Source organism: Pongo pygmaeus, chromosome 9, assembly GCF_028885625.2.
Source record: "Pongo pygmaeus isolate AG05252 chromosome 9, NHGRI_mPonPyg2-v2.0_pri, whole genome shotgun sequence".
Taxonomy (NCBI): Eukaryota; Metazoa; Chordata; class Mammalia; order Primates; family Hominidae; genus Pongo; species Pongo pygmaeus.
Genome location: NC_072382.2, coordinates 45,260,999 through 45,278,699, shown reverse-complemented (window position 1 = coordinate 45,278,699; position 17,701 = coordinate 45,260,999). Strand labels below are relative to the sequence as shown.

Below are 17,701 nucleotides of genomic sequence, written 5' to 3'. Positions count from 1 at the left end.
CATATAGGCAGGAAAGTAAGGTGTAGGGGCAAAACTGATTTCCAGTTCCGTGGTTAATCATAACCTTTACCAAAACACTTCTCTCTAGGCCTGTTTCCTCATCTGCAAAAGGTGATTCTTAGTTCTGAAATATCAATAGAATGGTGGGTGGGGAGGGGAATGCAGTAGCAGAAAAATGAAGAAAGGTCAAGTCTTCTTTGGTCACCTCATCCTAACTTTCAAATCACCCCATCCTTGTCCTAAACTCAGAGTCACTGATATGGTTCGCTGCGTGGCGTGCCCAGCGAATTGTAATAATTCTCACCCTGAATTGTAATAATCCCCACGTGTCAAGAGCAGGGCCAGGTGGAGATAATAATGGGGGTGGTTTCCCCCATGCTATTCTAGTGGTAGTGAATAAGTCTCAGGAGATCTGATGGTTTTATAAATCGGAGTTCCCCTGCACAAGCTCTTGCCTTCCCCCCATGTAAGACGCACCTTTGCTTTTCCTTTGCATTCTGCCATGATTGTGAGGCCTCCCCAGCCATGTGGAAGTGTGAGTCCATTAAACCTCTTTCATTTATAAATTACCCAGTCTCAGGTATGTCTTTATTAGCAGCATGAGAACAGACTAATACAGTCACTCCCTCCTCAGCACTCAAGGCTCTCAGCTGAGACCTCTACCTCACTGTTAGTTCATCATCAGTCTTATTTCCCCCCCCATTAGACAATGAATCTAGTCTCTCAATTATTGTGTAGTTGGCAGTTGATCTGGTCTCAAAAACACAGAACCAATGCAGAGGGGCCTGTGAGGAGTAGAACGACTCATTCTGCTTGAGGTTAAAGTACTGGTTGGGGTGGGCAGGAAGTGGAGGGGGGAAACAAAGTAACCCTTTGAAATGGAGTAGGGATCAATGTAATATGAGTTAATTTTCTTTTCATTCTTTTTCTCTCCTTCCTTCCTCCTTCTTCTTTTTTCTTTTCTTTACTTTCTTTTGAGACAGGGTCTTGCTCTCCATCACTTAGGCTGGAGTGCAGTGGGATGATTGTGGCTCCATGTAGTCTCAATCTTCTGGGCTCAAGCGATCTTCCCACCTCAGCCTCCCGAGTAGCTGGGACCACAGGTGCCTGCCACAATGACCGGCTATTTTCCAATTTTTTGTACAGACAGGGGTATCCCTATGTTGCCCAGGCTAGTCTTGAACTCCTGAGCTTTCAAGCGATATCGTCCAGCTGAGATGATAACAGGCGTCATCCCAGCTGGACTATAACATGGGTTAATCTTAATAGCAGCTAAATGTTTAACACATTCTGTGCCAAGGACTGTGCACCGTGCTTCTCACAACACCCTAGGAGGTGGGTACTATTATCATTCTCCTTTAAATATGTGGAAACTGAGACTTAGAAACTTGCCCCACACTATCCAACTCTTAAGGGGCAGAGGCTGACTTGGAACTCAGGCCACAAGGGATGACCTTCCCCCACCTGTAGAGGGCGGAGATCTTGCTGGGAACCCAGGAAGCAGGCAGGGCCAGGAGAAAAGTTAATACTCCCGCTCCAGACGCTATGGGGAAAGGGGCTGCTGGCACCTTAGAGTCTCCAGCCATGAGCCGGCCTTAAATAGGGAGGGGTTCCTTTAAGGGAGAGGGACTTTTCCCCACGCGACAAAAAGTAACTCCCAACTGGGAGGGGGTTCTCTCCGAGTGGCATGCAGGAGCGGATCGATGAGGACCCGGCCAACCGGCTGCGGGAGCATCGGGACCCCCTTTGGGGATCGGAGGAGGAGGATTCCGACAGGAGGGAGGCGGCAGCCTGGGGAAACAGGATTCCTGGTCGTGGGTGGACCCAGTGGAAAAGGACGTGCGAAGCCTGTACAGAATGGAGCAGGCCGGCCAACAGGGCCGGGGGGCGGCGGGTCCTGAGGAGAGACCGGAGGCCGCGGGTCCCGAGGAGGGACGGGAGGCTGCGGGTCCGGAGGAGGTGCGGGAGGCGGCAGAGCAGGGACCTGGGGACGGCTTGAGCCGAGAGGAGGGGGCCAGCGTGGAGCCAGCCGGGCCGGGGGGCGGGGAGATGGCGGTCTCCGAGGGTGGGGCGCCGGCCGGTCTTGCGGTCTGGAGGCGGGGAAAGAGGCGTGGAAACAGGGACGGAGCGAAGGGGAAAGGAAAGCTGCCAGAGGGCAGGAGTGGAAAGGACCCTGACGAGCACCGGAAGGAGTGGCGGCTGCGGGATCAGCTGCCGAGCAGGCACAGGGACAGGTGCCTAGAGAAGTACTGGGAGAGCGCCCAGGAGCGCTACCGGGTGAGGGTGGGGAAGCGCAGGGCCAAGCGCGCGAAGCAGGTTGTGGGGGACCGGGTCGAGTGGAAGTACCCGCTGGAGAGGAAGGCCGGCTGGCTGTGGCGCCCAGAGACGGTGGAGTCCGAGGAGGAGGAGGAGGAGGAGGAGAAGGAGAAAGAGGAGGAGGAGGAGGAGGAGGAGAAGGAGGCCTGCAGAAGGAAGAGCAGCCCCTTAGAAGTCCGGCAGCAGCAAATCCGGCGGCCCACAGTCAGATTCAGCACCTGCCTCAGATCTCCACGCCTGTCTCAGCTGCCCCTCTCCTGCACCAGTGTCATTAACCAGCTGGCGAAGATGGGCGACCCGGATCTCCTCGAAGTGTTAGCGGAGGAAGGTAGGACCGCGCCAAGAGGCGTCAAGGGAGAGCCGGGCTGGCTGCCTGCACCCCGCCACCCGCGGCGCAGGGGCCCCGGGGGACGTTGGCGGCCCTGCGGCCTAAGTCCTAGGGAGGTTCGCTGCGTGGCGTGCCCAGCGCGAAACCGGGACTGTGGGGCAGAGTCCCCCGCCTGGGGTGAGTGCGGCCCCACAGATTTCTCTGCTGCTCCTGCGCGCCAGGGACCTGCGACCTGTGACCCCTGTGGTTCCGGAACACCCTCCTTGCTCCCCTGCAGGCCTGGGAACCGCCGAGTAATTCAGGGCTGCTAGGCTAGCGCTGCAGTGCTTGGGCCTCCGAACCCAGCCAATGGAAACGAAGGCTTTCCCAAAAAAAGCAGCAGTATAGAGTGCAAGACAGCTATCCCACGTGTAAGGAGCTGGTCCTTGAGTCTTATTACCTCACTCTCTCTGCCCGTTACTTATCATGCTTTGAGATGCTTGTTAATTGTAGGAGTAGCAGATCCTAAAATCTATCAGTTTGAGATACTGAGAGCCATAGGCACTTGGAAAAGCTGCTGCTGCTGCTGCTGCTGTTGCTTTTAAACAGCTTTCATTAAGCCCTTTAGTTCCGTTGAGAAATATTTATCCATTGTTTGCCAAAGCCTTTACACCACCTGTATTCTGTGGACCTATTTTAATACATGCATTTTCCTTAAAATGCACATACTATTTTGCTGCTATATCCAGGACCCCAGTTCCTTCAATGATACTTTATTATCATGTCTTGTTTAGTGTTGGATTTAAACATGGAAACAGTTTTCCAAAATGACAAAAGATCTGATCATTACTATTCAGTCTTCAAAGGCACCGGGAAATACCGTGTGTTACTGCATTCTCCTCGTTCCCTTTTTAAAGCAGCTTTATGGAGATATAATCTATATACTGTAAAATTCACCTATTTGACGTGTAAAGTTGGATTTTTTCGTGTATTTACAGAGTTTTGTAACTATCATCATAATCTAATTTTAGAACACTTTCATCACCCCAAATAGAAACCTCTTAGGCAGTCACTTCCCATCCTCCCCACTTCCTACAAGTAATCTCTTTATTGTCTCTATAGATTTGCCTATTCAAGACCATTCATATAAATAGAATCATACAACATGTGGTCTGTTGTAACTGGCTTCTTTCTCGTAGATTAATGTTTTTGAAGTTAATCCATACTGCAGCTTTTGTCAGTGCATCATTCTTATTAATTGCCAAATACTATTCTGTTGTAGAGATATAGCATACCTATCCATTCATCAATTGGTAGGATTTGTGTTATTTCCACTTTTTTTTGCTTCTATGAATAATGCTGCTATGAACATTGATATATCAGTTTTCATATGAATATATGTTTTTATTTTCCTCGGGTATATATCTAGGAGCGGAATTGCTGGATCATGTGGTAGCTTTATATTGAACATTTTAAGAAACTGCCAAACTGTTTTCCAGGCATCTGCATGTTATCTTCCCATCAATAATGTATGAGGGTTCCAATTTCTGTACATCCTCACTAACACTTGTTATTGTCTTTTTTATTATAGCCATCCTAGTGGTTGTAAAGTGGTATCTCAATGTGATTTTGATTCTATTTCCCTAGTGACTAATGTAGCAAGTATATTCATATACTTATTAGTTATTCATGTTTTTGGAGAAGTGTCTATTCAGATCATTTGCCTGTTTACAAAAATTGTGTTGTATTTTTCATTATTGAGTTGCAAGAATTCTTTATATATTCTGAATACAAGTCCCTTATTAGATATATGATTTACAAATATTTCCTCCCATTCTGAGTGTTATCATTCTATGTTCTTGATGGTGTCAGTTGAAGCATACCCCCCTTATTTTTTATTTTATTTTATTTTTTGAGACAGGGTCTGGCTCTGTTGCACAGTCTGTAATGCAGGGGCATCATCTCTGCTTACTGAAACCTCTGACTCCCAGGCTCAAGCGATCCTGCCACCTCAGCCTCTGGAGTATCTTGGACTATAGGTGCTGCACCACGACCTCCCCAGCTAATTATTATTATTTTTTTTATGAAGATGGGGTTTCACCCTGTTGACCAAATTGGTCTTGAACTCTGCAGCTCAGCTGATCCACCTGACTTGGCCTCTCAAATTGCTGGGATTACAGATGTGAGCCGCAATGCCCAGTCACACTCCCCCATTTTAAAAAAGGGCCTTTGTAATCTATTTATGCTTGCATGTGATCCAGATTGTGCCTCTGATTAGGGTGGAGGTGAGAGAAAAAGATATTGATGAGGAATACCGTATATTTGATGGCTGGGACTAATTACTGCATTCTGCCCAAATTCCTGTATCTAGGTATATTCAAAGATCCAGAAGCCAAGCAGCAGGGAAGTGTGGCATTGATGAGAGCAGGGCCTAAGGAGCAGCATAGTTCAGGCCACTCATATGACTCGTATATTTTTAGATGTTTCTTAGCATGTCAGTTCTTTTGCTGGTTTAGTTTTACTGCCCATTATTGAGACCTGTGTTCTTATTAGGTATCTTAGCCCACTTTTTTTTATTGCTGCAATGGAATACCACAGCCTGGGTAATTTATAAAGAAAATATTTCGCTTTTGGTTCTGGAGTCTGGAAAGTCCAAGAGCTTAGTATTGGCATCTGACAAGGACCTTTGTGCTGCCTCTTAACATGTTGGAAGGTCAAGAGAGCACATTAGACCAAGAGATAAATGTGTCCAAACTTATCCTTTCATTAGGCACCCAATTCTAATGTAACTATCCAACTTCCATGAGAATGGCATGAATTCATTCATGAGGATGGAGCCCTCATGACGTAATCACCTCTTCAAGGCTCTACCTCCTAATACCATTACAATGACAGTTAAATTCCACCATGAGTTTTGGAGGGATATTGAAACCATAGCACTAGGGTATATGAAAAGATCATTGTTATGAGAGTTTTTTTTTTTTAATGAACATTCCAGTGGATTTTTAGAACTCTACTTCCAGATATATTTTCTCTTGAGGTTAAATGACACTGTTGGCTGGGTGTGTTGGCTCACACCTGTAATCCCAGCACTGTGGGAGGCTGAGGCGGGTGGATCCCGAGGTCAAGAGATCAAAACCATCCTGGCCAACATGGTGAAACCCCGTCTCCACTAAAAATACAAAAATTAGCTGGGTGTGGTGACATGCACCTGTAGTCCCAGCTACTAGGGAGGCTGAAGTGGGAGAATCCCTTGAACCTGGGAGGCGTACGTTGCAGTAAGCCAAGATTGCGCCACTACACTCTAGCCTGGTGACAGAGCGAGACTCCGTCTCAAATAAATAAATAAATAAAATAAATAAAAAATAAAATAAATGACACTGTTATGAAAACAAAAGTGTTGGCTGAAGAAGGCTGAAAAATTCAAGTTCCAGAGCATCAATTTTTAGTAGCTACTTTCATTTCTATGTTTTAAAATATAAGAAGACTTTTCAGACTAAATTTACCCATATAGGTAAGCCTTGATTTTGTATGTGCTTTCTAAATCACCTTTAAATATTGAATATGAGAGTTAATTTATAAAATTGATTGTAAGAGAGACAATGTAACATTTTGCCTTTTAGACATAATAGATCTAAGATTTATTACATCTTCTCTACTTTTTTCACAATTAAACACATGAGGAATCAGTGATTTCCAATTGGTTAATTTCCTACTATCTTCTAATTTTAAAAATGAAATTCTAATGGCAGAAGTTAATAGAGCACTTAATTAGTTACATAAACAAACATTGCCAGTAAAATGTCGTTGCTGGTATTTAACTTTTTTTTTTTTTTTTTTTTTTTTGAGGTCTTACTCTGTTGCTCAGGCTGGAGTGCAGTGGTGTGATCATAGCTCATCACAGCCTCAAGAAATGTTCATGCTTTAGCTGATTTATGATACAGTTGGTATTGGAAAAGACAGTTTGAGACTTTAGCATTGGAAAAGGCAGACTAAAAGTTGAATATTAGGTTGTTTGCATCTTTACAGCTACGTTAAGCATTGTGTCCAACTAAGCCATCTGTCTTTAGTAATGTTAACATTTGATTAGAAATATTTTATTTTATACTGCTAGTAAGAGTGTAAACTGAGAAGACCAGTTGGTAAATACAAGTGCTATTTCTGGGCTGTGGATTTGCTGGAGTGTGTATTCTTAGTCATGTGCTTTCAGTGAAAACTCAAGACTCAGTCTTTAGGCTGGCTTTACTTTTGGCACGTATTTGATGATTCTCCACAGTGATTGGTACCAAATCTTTCATATCCCTGGAATCTAGCCTTCAGGGAGAGTATAGTGCTATCCATTCATTTTAATGGAAGTTGGAGGAATAGAAAGAAGCTGACAGAGTTGTTGGCTTCAAATCCCGCCTCTTCAGTCAGGCCTCAGTTTTGACAGAGGTTTGGTGATTATGCATAGTTATGGCATCTTTATACTCTATGAGGGAGTGTAAAAGTGTCTGAGTCTATGGTCTGTGTGAACATCTAATTGCAACGGTGCATGCATGTGAGAGAGCTAGCGAGCAGTAAGTGTGCAGGGGTGAGAGGGAGCATGGTGTGTGTGGAAGTAAATCTATCCTCTTGAATGTCCCGATGTTTCACAAAAGGATGCTGTTGACAAAATGTGTCCCTGTTGGTTCTCTGGAGCTGACAGTCTTGTGGAGGGATGTGTATTTGAGCTAGGTATCCAGAGAGGGCTGCATTCAAGGTGGTATGGGAGCAGGTGGGAGGCCAATCCAGGGGACAGTTGAGGTTTCAGGCAAGGCCTGAAAGGAGGAGGTCTAGGCTGATATAATGTGAAAAATAAGCAAGAGTTAGAAAGGGAAGTAAACAGTGTTAGTTCTAGAGAAAGAAAGCTGTAATTTTAAAGGTTAAAGTATGAAAGGAGAGCTAGTAATAATAGGAGGTAATCTCAGGGATTCATATTGTCCCTTTTCCACATTCTCAAATAAATGCATCGCATCAAATTTTAATAGCAGCTTGAAAATATTTTTTCACCTACTTGTTTTATGTTAAATGGAACGAAACTAATTAGGAAAAAGAGGGGCTAGTGTTTGCAGTTTTTCAACTTTCTTTTTGTAAAAATAGAATTGTAAAACTCTTTAAACCTAGCTTAAGGTTTGCAGTTGCTTGATTGTTCAGTGATTGGAACTATATTTTGTTTGATGCATTGTTCTTTGGCATAATAGTGACTGTTTTCGTCCTTAAAAAAAAAAAAAGGCCTCTCTAAGTCAATGTCAACTATCATATCTTGAGAGACAAGGCTTGTATTTCTTAGAATCTTATTCTTTATCTATTCAGTATAAAGCCATGCTAAATTGGTCTCCTTTTCATTCACAGATCTAACAAGAGATGATCAGGATCAGGATCAACTGAGTTTTGAGCTATATGTTTAGGCAGTAATCATGGGTAAAACCCATTGATGATAATACTGTATGATGTTTAATATTTTTCGAAGCATTTCTCTTTAGATTTGTATCTTTTACATGGGAAAGCCTGCACTCAGAAAGTTAAGTGGTATAGCTATAGTTGGTTAGTTTTCATGTTTTGCTTAGAGTAAAACATTTTAAGAGCAGATCCTGCAACACAAAAATCTGAATACAAAAGGAGTATTTCAATTTTATTCTGACATTCTGAAACTTAGCCCAAGGAATTTACAGCAGTTTTGAAGCTTAACAGTAGAATAGAATAATAACAACAATATCAACAAGAATAACACCCGTTTACCTCCTATATGCCAAGTACATGCATTATCTATTTAGTGCTTACACAAACATTATGAGATAGACATACTACTTATGACAGCTGAGAGCTTTGAATTTATGTCATACTCTTGGAATGGAGGCTAGGAAATATTTTGTTTGCTTGAGTACATTACTACACCTTATAATTGGGGTTCTATTAGCAAAGAAGGAGGAGGAAGAGGAAAGATATTTGTCAGTATCCTGTAGCCTCTGCTATATTAGTCACCCACCATTAACAGTCTTTCCTATTTTATTAAATGACATCTTCTCAAATTTCTCATGCCTAGGAGTCTTCTATTTTATCTTAACATATTTTTATGAAAATAGGTATATTTTCTAAAACAAAGGAAATTTAGTGATAAGAGTGCATTGTTCTACTTTAAAAAAATCTCTTTGATCTCTGGCCTGATAAAATATAGGTATTCTCATATCTGCATTTACATTCACTCTGCTGTGATGTGTTGTGTTTTGGTTGAAGTGTATGAAAAAAATCTGGCCTCTTAGAGATCTATAGTTGAAAAGGGAGGATAATTTTAAAGAGTTTTTGAATAATTGTGGATATTCTTCTCTGATTTGCCCCCAAATTCAACGAATAATAGGTTCTTTAAAGTTAGATATAATGTAGAATTTGAAACCATTGAAATGAACTTTTATTTCACTGCTGCATTAAAATCTGTTGGTCTGTCCTTCACTTTAAATGTGTCTTTTTCTCATGCATGGTTTTGTAACATCATGTATTGCTTATCTACTGAGTTATACAGATCTTCCAAATGTTGACATATTTCATTTTAAAATACCAAAACGTAATGCTAACGTCATCACTGATCTCATCAGGAAGGCCCTGGGAATCTGTAAAGCACACAGTGATGGTCACAAGTTTACAAAAATTATTTCATTTGCAACTCAAATTTTATCATTGGCAATAAATACTATCAGGTGTTTTCCGTGAAGTGATAGATTCATGTCATTAATGTTTGAGATAATATCTGACAAATAGTCAGGTCTGTATGACTCTATATGTTTTCCCATCATACTTTCAACTAAAATGGTGTTTTATGAAAAATTTGGCTACTTTACCTTGCAATGTAAAGTACTTTTTCATGAGGCAACCATGGTACTTTGGAATGCAGCATCAGTGCTTCATGCATTCTTTCTGTTTCTTTATAGATTATTAAAAATTTTGTGTGTTCAGGGTCAAGATTTTATAAACTTCATAAGCTTTACTGTTTATCAAGGACATTTTTAAGTTAAACTACATTGTTGTTTCTTTTTGTACTGAGAGTGCATGATGGTGGAGAATATAATGACTACTAGTATAGTCTGGTGCCATAGCCTTGATTCATATGATGGCACCAGCAGTTTTATCCCATTGTTTTTGCATCATCAGTGCAAACGTCAACAGAATGAAAAAGGCAAATATGGTTTTAATATTATTATAAAACTTTAAATAAAAAATAAAATATATAACTTTGACGCATACAAAAAGTAAAATAAATTGTATCTTGATGGGGGTTGGCAGACAGTACTTTAAAATTGCTTATATAGGATTTGAATTATCACCTAGAAGGAGAAGTTGTATGAGTGTGTTATGTACGTGTGTTAGTACTGTTGTCTCTCAGTGTCCACAGGCATTGGTTTCAGGATACCCCACTGTTACCAAAATCCAAGGATGCTCAAGTCCTTTATATAAAATGGCATAGTATTTGCATATAACCTATGCACATCCTTGTGCATGCTTTAAATCATTGCTAGATTACTTATAATATGTAATACAAAGGAAATGCCATGTAAATATTTGTTATACCTCTTTGCACAGTGCCTGGTGCATGGCAAGTTATCATTATATTTTGGCTTTTCATTTGCAGCCACAGTGAAAAACTTGGCTCCCTTGTCAGCTTGCTCATTCAATTTTTCAATAAATGTTTATCAGCCATCTTTCATTTGCCGATCAGTATGCTAAAAGAACAAAGTCAGAAATTGTGCTCACTTTTCAGAAATGTATCTTCTTTTGGAGACAAAAAGATATTAATCAAAAAGCACATATATTCGTGTAAAATTGAAACCCTGACAAGTGCCATCGAGTAGAGATATATCAGATGCTTTGAACTAGCCAGATACGTGAAAGAAGACTTCCCTGGGGAGAAAGTGACTTTGAAGCTGATATCTGAAGGATGTGAAGAATTACCCAGGGCAAGGTGGGGAGTGAGAGACTGTGTTATTCCCTTTTGTGCTGTTATAACAGAATACTACAGACTGGGTAATTTATAAACAATAGAAGTTTATTTGGTCCATGTTCTGGAAGCTGGGAAGTCCAAGATTGGGGACCATGTCTGATGAGCCCCTTCTTGCTGTGTCATAACATGGTGGAAGGCATCACTTGGTGAGAGAGCATGCACACCTGAGATGGCCTAGCTTTCTTTCATAACAATTCCATTCTTGCAATTACAAATCTATTCCTGTGATAACAGCACGAATTCATTTATGAAGGCAGAGCACTCATGACCTAATCACCTCTTAAAGGTCCTACCTCTCAACATGGTTGCATTGCAGATTGTTTCCAACACATAAACTTTGGGGGACACATTCAATCCATAGCAGAGAGAATTCCTTACAGAGGAATAATTGTGTGTTAAAGCCCCTCAAAGAGGGAGAATGGAACTGAAAGAAGGTATAAGGATCTGAAAGGAGACTAGTGGGCCAGACTTAAGAGCGCAAAAGGGTGAGGTTGGAGAAGTTGGTTGGTTTTAGTTAATTTTAAAGAGTTTTATTGTTTGCCAAAGGCAAGAAACTTATATCAAGAATGATCCCATCTTATACTAGCAAAGCTATGAACCATAAATCTGCTTTTTAAAATAAAATAAAATTATAAATAAAATAAAACTTTCTTACAAACCAGTGTTTATTTTCACATACAGCCTTGTTTTAACCAATGTACAGATCAAAACTCAAAATATTCCTCTGCAGAAAACTTTGGACCTTATTCCCTAGCCGACCTATAATGGTTGAATTTCTGTCAAGTATAAATTTATGTATATAATGGGCTTAATTATTTAAGAGAATAACTGAGTGATTTGTGTGATCTGTGAAAAGGAATTGGACTATCATACTTGGGTTGTGAAAAAGCTATACAAATGGTAGATTTTTTTAAAATATTTTTTTGATTTATACAATTGCTTTATTTTATTATTTTTTACTTATAAGAATAAGCATTTATTTCTCACAGTTCTGGGTGCTGTGAAGTCTAAGATCCTGGTACTGAACTCAGTGTCTGGTAAGGGCTTGTTTCCTGGCTCATTAACGACATCTTCTTACTGTGTCTTCACATGATGGAAAAGGGAAGGCAGCTCTCTGGAATCTCTTTAATAAGGGTTCTAATCCCATTCATAAGAGCTCTGCACCATGAGCACATTCAGACTACAGCACCTGAAATACTTGGTGTTTTTTGGCTTTGTAGACACATCATTCTGATTTCTGCTTTTATCTTCACACTGCCTTCTTCTGTGCCTCTGCTCCCTCTTCTTTTCTTAGGTGGACATCCATCATTGGATTTAGGGCCCACCTTAAATCCAGTATAACTTCATTTCTAGATCATTAACTAATTACATCTGTAAAGACTACATTTCTAAATTAGGTTTCAGTCTGAGGTTTGAGATGGACCTGAATTTGGGTGTAGGAGAGACATTAGTCAACCCCTACAATGGTTCAATATCAAGTTTCCATATAATAAAGTGTCTTATTCTGGGCTCTATGTTCAGTTTCATGTGCTAGTTTTTCTATCCTATTTCTAAAATTATAGTCACTAACTTCAACTTAAAGTGCTAACATTTTATGTGGTTCCCATTGTGATATTTTCTCCAAAAAAAAAATACATAGGAAGTTTTTGACTTAAATATATCTTAGGGCTTTTTCAAGTTGGAACCACTAGAAAATAAGAATTTCAGTTCCATATTTAACTTTTTTAGTGTCATAAACTTATTTGAACATGTATTTTAGTGCAAACGACTAAATGCATTACCATTACGGAGCTATCTGTATGTCGGGAAAGTACTTTGGCCTGTGTAGAAACTCGTAGTGTTCTATATACAAGCTGTCTGGTTTGATTTCAGGAAAATAAGCTGAGAGAATATTAAATCTCACATGGTGAGAACTAAAAGATATGAATGGACACCCTGTTGGGTATTTTACTCTTAGTGGTTCTGTGGTTGTAGATTGATAACCACATTGATCAGAGTTGAGTTTATTTCTCAGTAATTGAGATTGTATTTTACACATCAGTATTTTATGCTTTTCCTATTACAGTCAGTTTTAGGTAAGACTTCTTTTGGAGTCTGTTTCAAACAATTTACCTCCTGAATAGTCTTGTATCTTTTCTTCTAGTATTTTTTCTTTGAATTTTTTAATTCATTCAATTCCTATTTTTTCCTTACACAGACTTTTGAACATATTCTGATCAGTTGGCTAATTTAACATGTTTTTCTCTTTCTTATTTAATTTAGGGGAAAAAGTCAATAAGCATATAGACTACTCTTTCCAAATGAGTGAGGTAAGTTAAATATATATGTATTAGCTTCCTTATAAGTCAGAATAAAAAATCAAGATAAGGCTAAGTCTTTGTACTTATTTACTTATAATACATTCTATTATGTCCTCTAATTTATTCATTTTTTAAGTAGCTAAAGCAAGTTCCATGTTCCATGCAGATTTAATATTGGATCTTTTCTAGATGTTATAAGGGAACGAATAGATCTTTGATTTGTTTTGAGGCTCCCTGCGAAATAAACTCAGATATGCTGATCATTGATATGCAAGATACTAGTATTTGGCTTAACATTTTGCTATAATGTAATGTTAGTGTAGTCTGTGATAGCTTATTATTTTACAGTTATTAGTATGATTAGTGCTTATCTATGACTATACTGGAGTTCAACCTGAATTGCATAAACACATTAAATAGAACAATAAATAAATTAAATACTACTTGTAAAAATACAGAATTCTTTTAACCAAAGGCCTTCTTGTATAAATTTTAAGAAACATACGAACAATTTATATTGCTTCTATACTGAATATAAGCATGTTAAAGGCATTTCAATGAAATAATTTTTCTGATAGACTCTAGTCGATAAGGAATCACATGCATAGCTCTCACAGAGGTAGACGTCCTGGAGTGGTTTCAGGATGTCCTGCCAGATATAAACAGGATTTAAAAAGAATTTCCAGGAATGACTGAAATTTCTGCTTGGAAAACACATCCTTCTAGAATAGGTTGGCTATTTGCTAGTTGGCTGGATAAGCTCATTAAGATTCCTAGAAGTTACAGGGTTCCTTTAAAAGTTCAATAACCCACTAGTCAGAATGGCTATTGTTAAAAAATCAAGAAATAACAGATGCTGGTGAGGCTGTGGAGAAGAAGGAATGCTTATACACTGTTGGTGGGAGTGTACATTAGTTCAGGCATTGTGGAAGATGGTGTGGCAATTCATCAAAGACCTAAAAATAGAAATACCATTTGACCCAGCAATCCCATTACTGGGTATATGCCCAAAGGAATACAAATCATTCTTTTATAAAGACACATGCATGTATATGTTCATTGCAGCACTATTCACAATAGCAAAGACATGGAATCAACCTAAATGCCCATCAATGATAGATTGGATAAAGAAAATGTGATATGTATATATCATAAAATACTATGGAGCCATAAAAAATGACAAGATCATGTCCTTGGCAGAAACGTGGATGGAGTTGGAGGCCCATTACCTTTAGCAAACTAATATAGGAACAGAAAACCAAATACCCCATGTTCTCACTTATAAGTTGGAGATAAATTATCAGAACACACAGATACTTAGAGGGAAACATCACACACTGGGGCCTTTTGAAGGATGGAAGGTGGGAGGAAGGAGAGGATCAGGAAAAACAACCAGTGGGTATTAGGCTTAATACCTGGATGATGAAATAATCTGTACAACAAGCCCACATGACATAAGTTTATGTATGCAACAAACCTGCACTTGTATCTCTGGACTTAAAATAAAAGCTAACAAAGAAAAGTTCAGTGACCTAAATGCTGAGAGAAACAGAATATAAGAACCAGAGGGAACTACAAAGATCATATAGGACAGTGATCTTATAGTGTAGTCTGCAGATCAATATACAAATAAGAATAAGAATTATATGAAGAATTTCTTAAAACTGTAGACTCTTGGGCCCAGGGTGTCTCAAAATAAAATAAAATAAAATAAAATAAATAAATAAATATATAAATAAATAAATAAAGGAAAGTAGAGCAAAACAAGCCCAAAGCAAGTAGAAGAAGGAAATAATAATAAAAGCAATTGAAAACCAGAAAGTATTAGAAAAAATCATCGAAACCGAAAGCTGTTTCTTTGAAAAGATATATAAAATTGACAAACCTCTAGCCAGACTGGCAGAAAAGGGTTTGGGCTGGGACATATATAACCAATATCAGGAATAAAACAGGACATATCAATATGGAATTTGTAGATACCAAAAAGATAATAAAGGAATACTATTAACAACTCTACACATAAATTTGACAACTAAGATGAAACGGACCAATTCTTCAAGAAGCACAAACTACTATAATCCACTCAACATTAAAACAATAATTTGAATAGCCCTGTAGCTACTAAGTAAACTGAATGTGTAATTTTTAAATTCCCCTAAAAGACATCTCCAGGCTTAAATGGTCTCATTGGAGAATTCTACCAAATGTTTAAAGAAGAATTAACATTAATTTTTTACAGTCTCTTCCAGAAAATAGAAGAAAAACAGATGCTTCTCAATTCATGTCAGAGCCCTACATTACTTTGATACCAAAAGAGACAGACAGTTTAAAAACAACAAAAACAAAAAACCTACAAGTCGTGTCCCTCATGTACATGGATACAAAAATCCTTAGTAAAATATTAGCAAATAAAATTCAGTAATATAAAAATAATTATGCAACATGGCCAGGTAGGGTTTACTCTATTGATGGAAGGCTCCATTCATTTTTGTGTGTGTGTGGGAAGGGACAGAGTCTTGCTCTGTCACCCAGGCTGGAGTGCAGTGGCACGATCTTGGCTCACTGCAACCTCCGCCTCCCAGGTTTAAGTGATTCCCCTTCCTCTCCTGAGTAGCTGGAACTACAGGTGTATGCCATCACACCCGGCTAATATTTATAATTTTGGTAGAGATGGGGGCTTCACCATGTTGGTCAGGCTGGTCTCGAACTCCTGACCTCAAGTGATGCGCCTGCCTTGGCCTCCCTAGGTGCTGAGATTACAGGCGTGAGCTACTGTGCCTGGTCTCCATTAATTTTTTGAAAAACAATTGGTATACTTCACCAAAGGCTTAAGAATAAAAATCATGTGATTTTTATCAGAAAAAATATTGTCAAAATTTAACTTCCATTTATTAAAAATAAACACAAACTCTCAGAAAACCAAGAATAGAGAGGAAGTACTTTAACCTGATAAGGAGCATCCACACAACATTTAAACTAACAGTATACTTAATAGTAAAAGACTGAACACTTTCTTTGTAAGATCAGAATGTCCTCACTTACCCTTCTCATTAAATATAGTACTGACAGTTCTTGCAATAAGACAAAAAAATAAAATAAAAGGTATGCAGATCAGAAAGGGACAAATAAAATTCTCCCCATTTCCAGGTGACATGACAATGTACATAGAAAATCCCAAGAAATCTACAAAATTAAAGACAAAAACAAAATTTCCTAGAACTGAGTTTAAGAAGGTTGTAAAAAATAAGAAAATTATATAGAAATTAGTTATATTTCTATATACTGGTAATGAGAATGTGGAAACCCAAATTGGTATATACGTTAAAATATCTGTGTGACATTTCATAGACATAGGCAAGATTATTCAGAAAATTTTATGGAAATACAAAGGAAGTAGAAGAGATAAAATGATTGTGAAAAAAAGAAGAAAGTGGGAGAAAACCCTCTATCTTATTTTAAGACTTGTTCTTTAGCTGCAGTCTAATGAAGACTGTGTGATATTTGGAGAAGGATAGGCATGTAGATTAATGAAACAGAATAGAGATCCCAGAAATAGCCTCACACAAGTACAGCCAAATGATTTTGGACAAATGTGCAGAAGCAGTTCAATGGAACAAACAGGCTGGAGCATTTGCATATTTGTAGGCAAACTTATGAACTTAACCTAATTTTATAACTTAAACAAAATTAATTCAACTAAATGTAAAACATAAAACCATACAATTTTTTGAAGAAAAAATGGATCAAACTGTTTGGAAATTAGGTCTTGGTGAAGAGTTTGTAGTTATGTCATATCTGCAAACAAAAACATTATTAATGAAAAGCATTGATAAATTGGAGTTTATCAAATGTAAGAATTATTGTTCTGTGAAAGATCCTGTTATGATGATGAACAGACAGGCTACAGACTGGGATAAATATTTGCATATTCTGTATCAGACAAAGTGCTTATATCTATGATTTATAAAGAACCCATAAAATTTAAGTATTTTACAAAAAAAAAACTGCCCAATTAGAAAGTGAGCAAAATACATATTGAGATCTTTCACTAAAGAGGAAATATGATGGCAAATAAGCATATGAATAGATCTTCAATATCACTAGCCACTAAGAAATGCAAAATAAGATCAAAGTGAGATGTCAGTATATGCCTATTAGAAGAGCTAAAATATAAAATAGTGACAATACAACTTACTGGTGAGGATGCAGAGAAACTAGATCTCTCACACAATGCTGGGAGAAATATAAAATGATACAGTCACTCTGGAAAACTGTTGGGCAGTTTCTTAAAAAACTAAATTATAATTTTCATGTCAGTTGGGTAATCATACTCTTGGGCATTTATCTGGCAGAGATGTAAACATATATTCACACACAAAACCTAAACACAGATATTCATAGCAGCTTTATTTGTAGTAGCCGAAAGTGGAAACAACCTAAGTGTCCTACAGCAGGTGAATGGTTAAACAAAGTGTGACACAGCCTTATTATGTAAAACTACCCATCAGTAAAAAGGAACAAACTATTATTAAACACAACTTGGATAGATCTCCAGGACATTGTGCTAAGTGGAAAAGAATCTTGAACACATATGTTATGATTCCATTTTTATGACACTCCTGAAATGACAGTATACAGATGGAGAACAAATTAGTGATTTCTAGGGGACATGGATGTTGAGGGGAAGGAAAATTGACATAAATTTAAAAGGGTAGCATGAGGAAGATCTTTGTGGATGGAATAGCTCTATACCTTGACAGGGCTGGC

General features: G+C 38.6%; 1 protein-coding gene across 4 annotated transcripts in view; it reads left to right on the top strand.

The window, feature by feature from the left end:
* The first annotated feature begins 1,523 nt into the window (after window positions 1–1,523).
* The window catches only part of ANO5 (anoctamin 5), a 92,027-nt gene continuing 75,849 nt past the window's right edge, over window positions 1,524–17,701 (top strand). For 3 of the 4 annotated variants that reach the window (XM_063671064.1, XM_054439121.2, XM_054439120.2), the window contains exons 1-2: window positions 1,525–2,644; window positions 12,897–12,943. In XM_063671064.1, the coding sequence (XP_063527134.1) occupies window positions 1,858–2,644; window positions 12,897–12,943 (834 nt within the window). In that variant the 5' untranslated portion in view covers window positions 1,525–1,857. Of the gene's footprint in view, window positions 2,645–12,896; window positions 12,944–17,701 lie in introns of all 4 variants that reach the window. The other variant, XM_054439119.2, reaches the window with a different exon arrangement.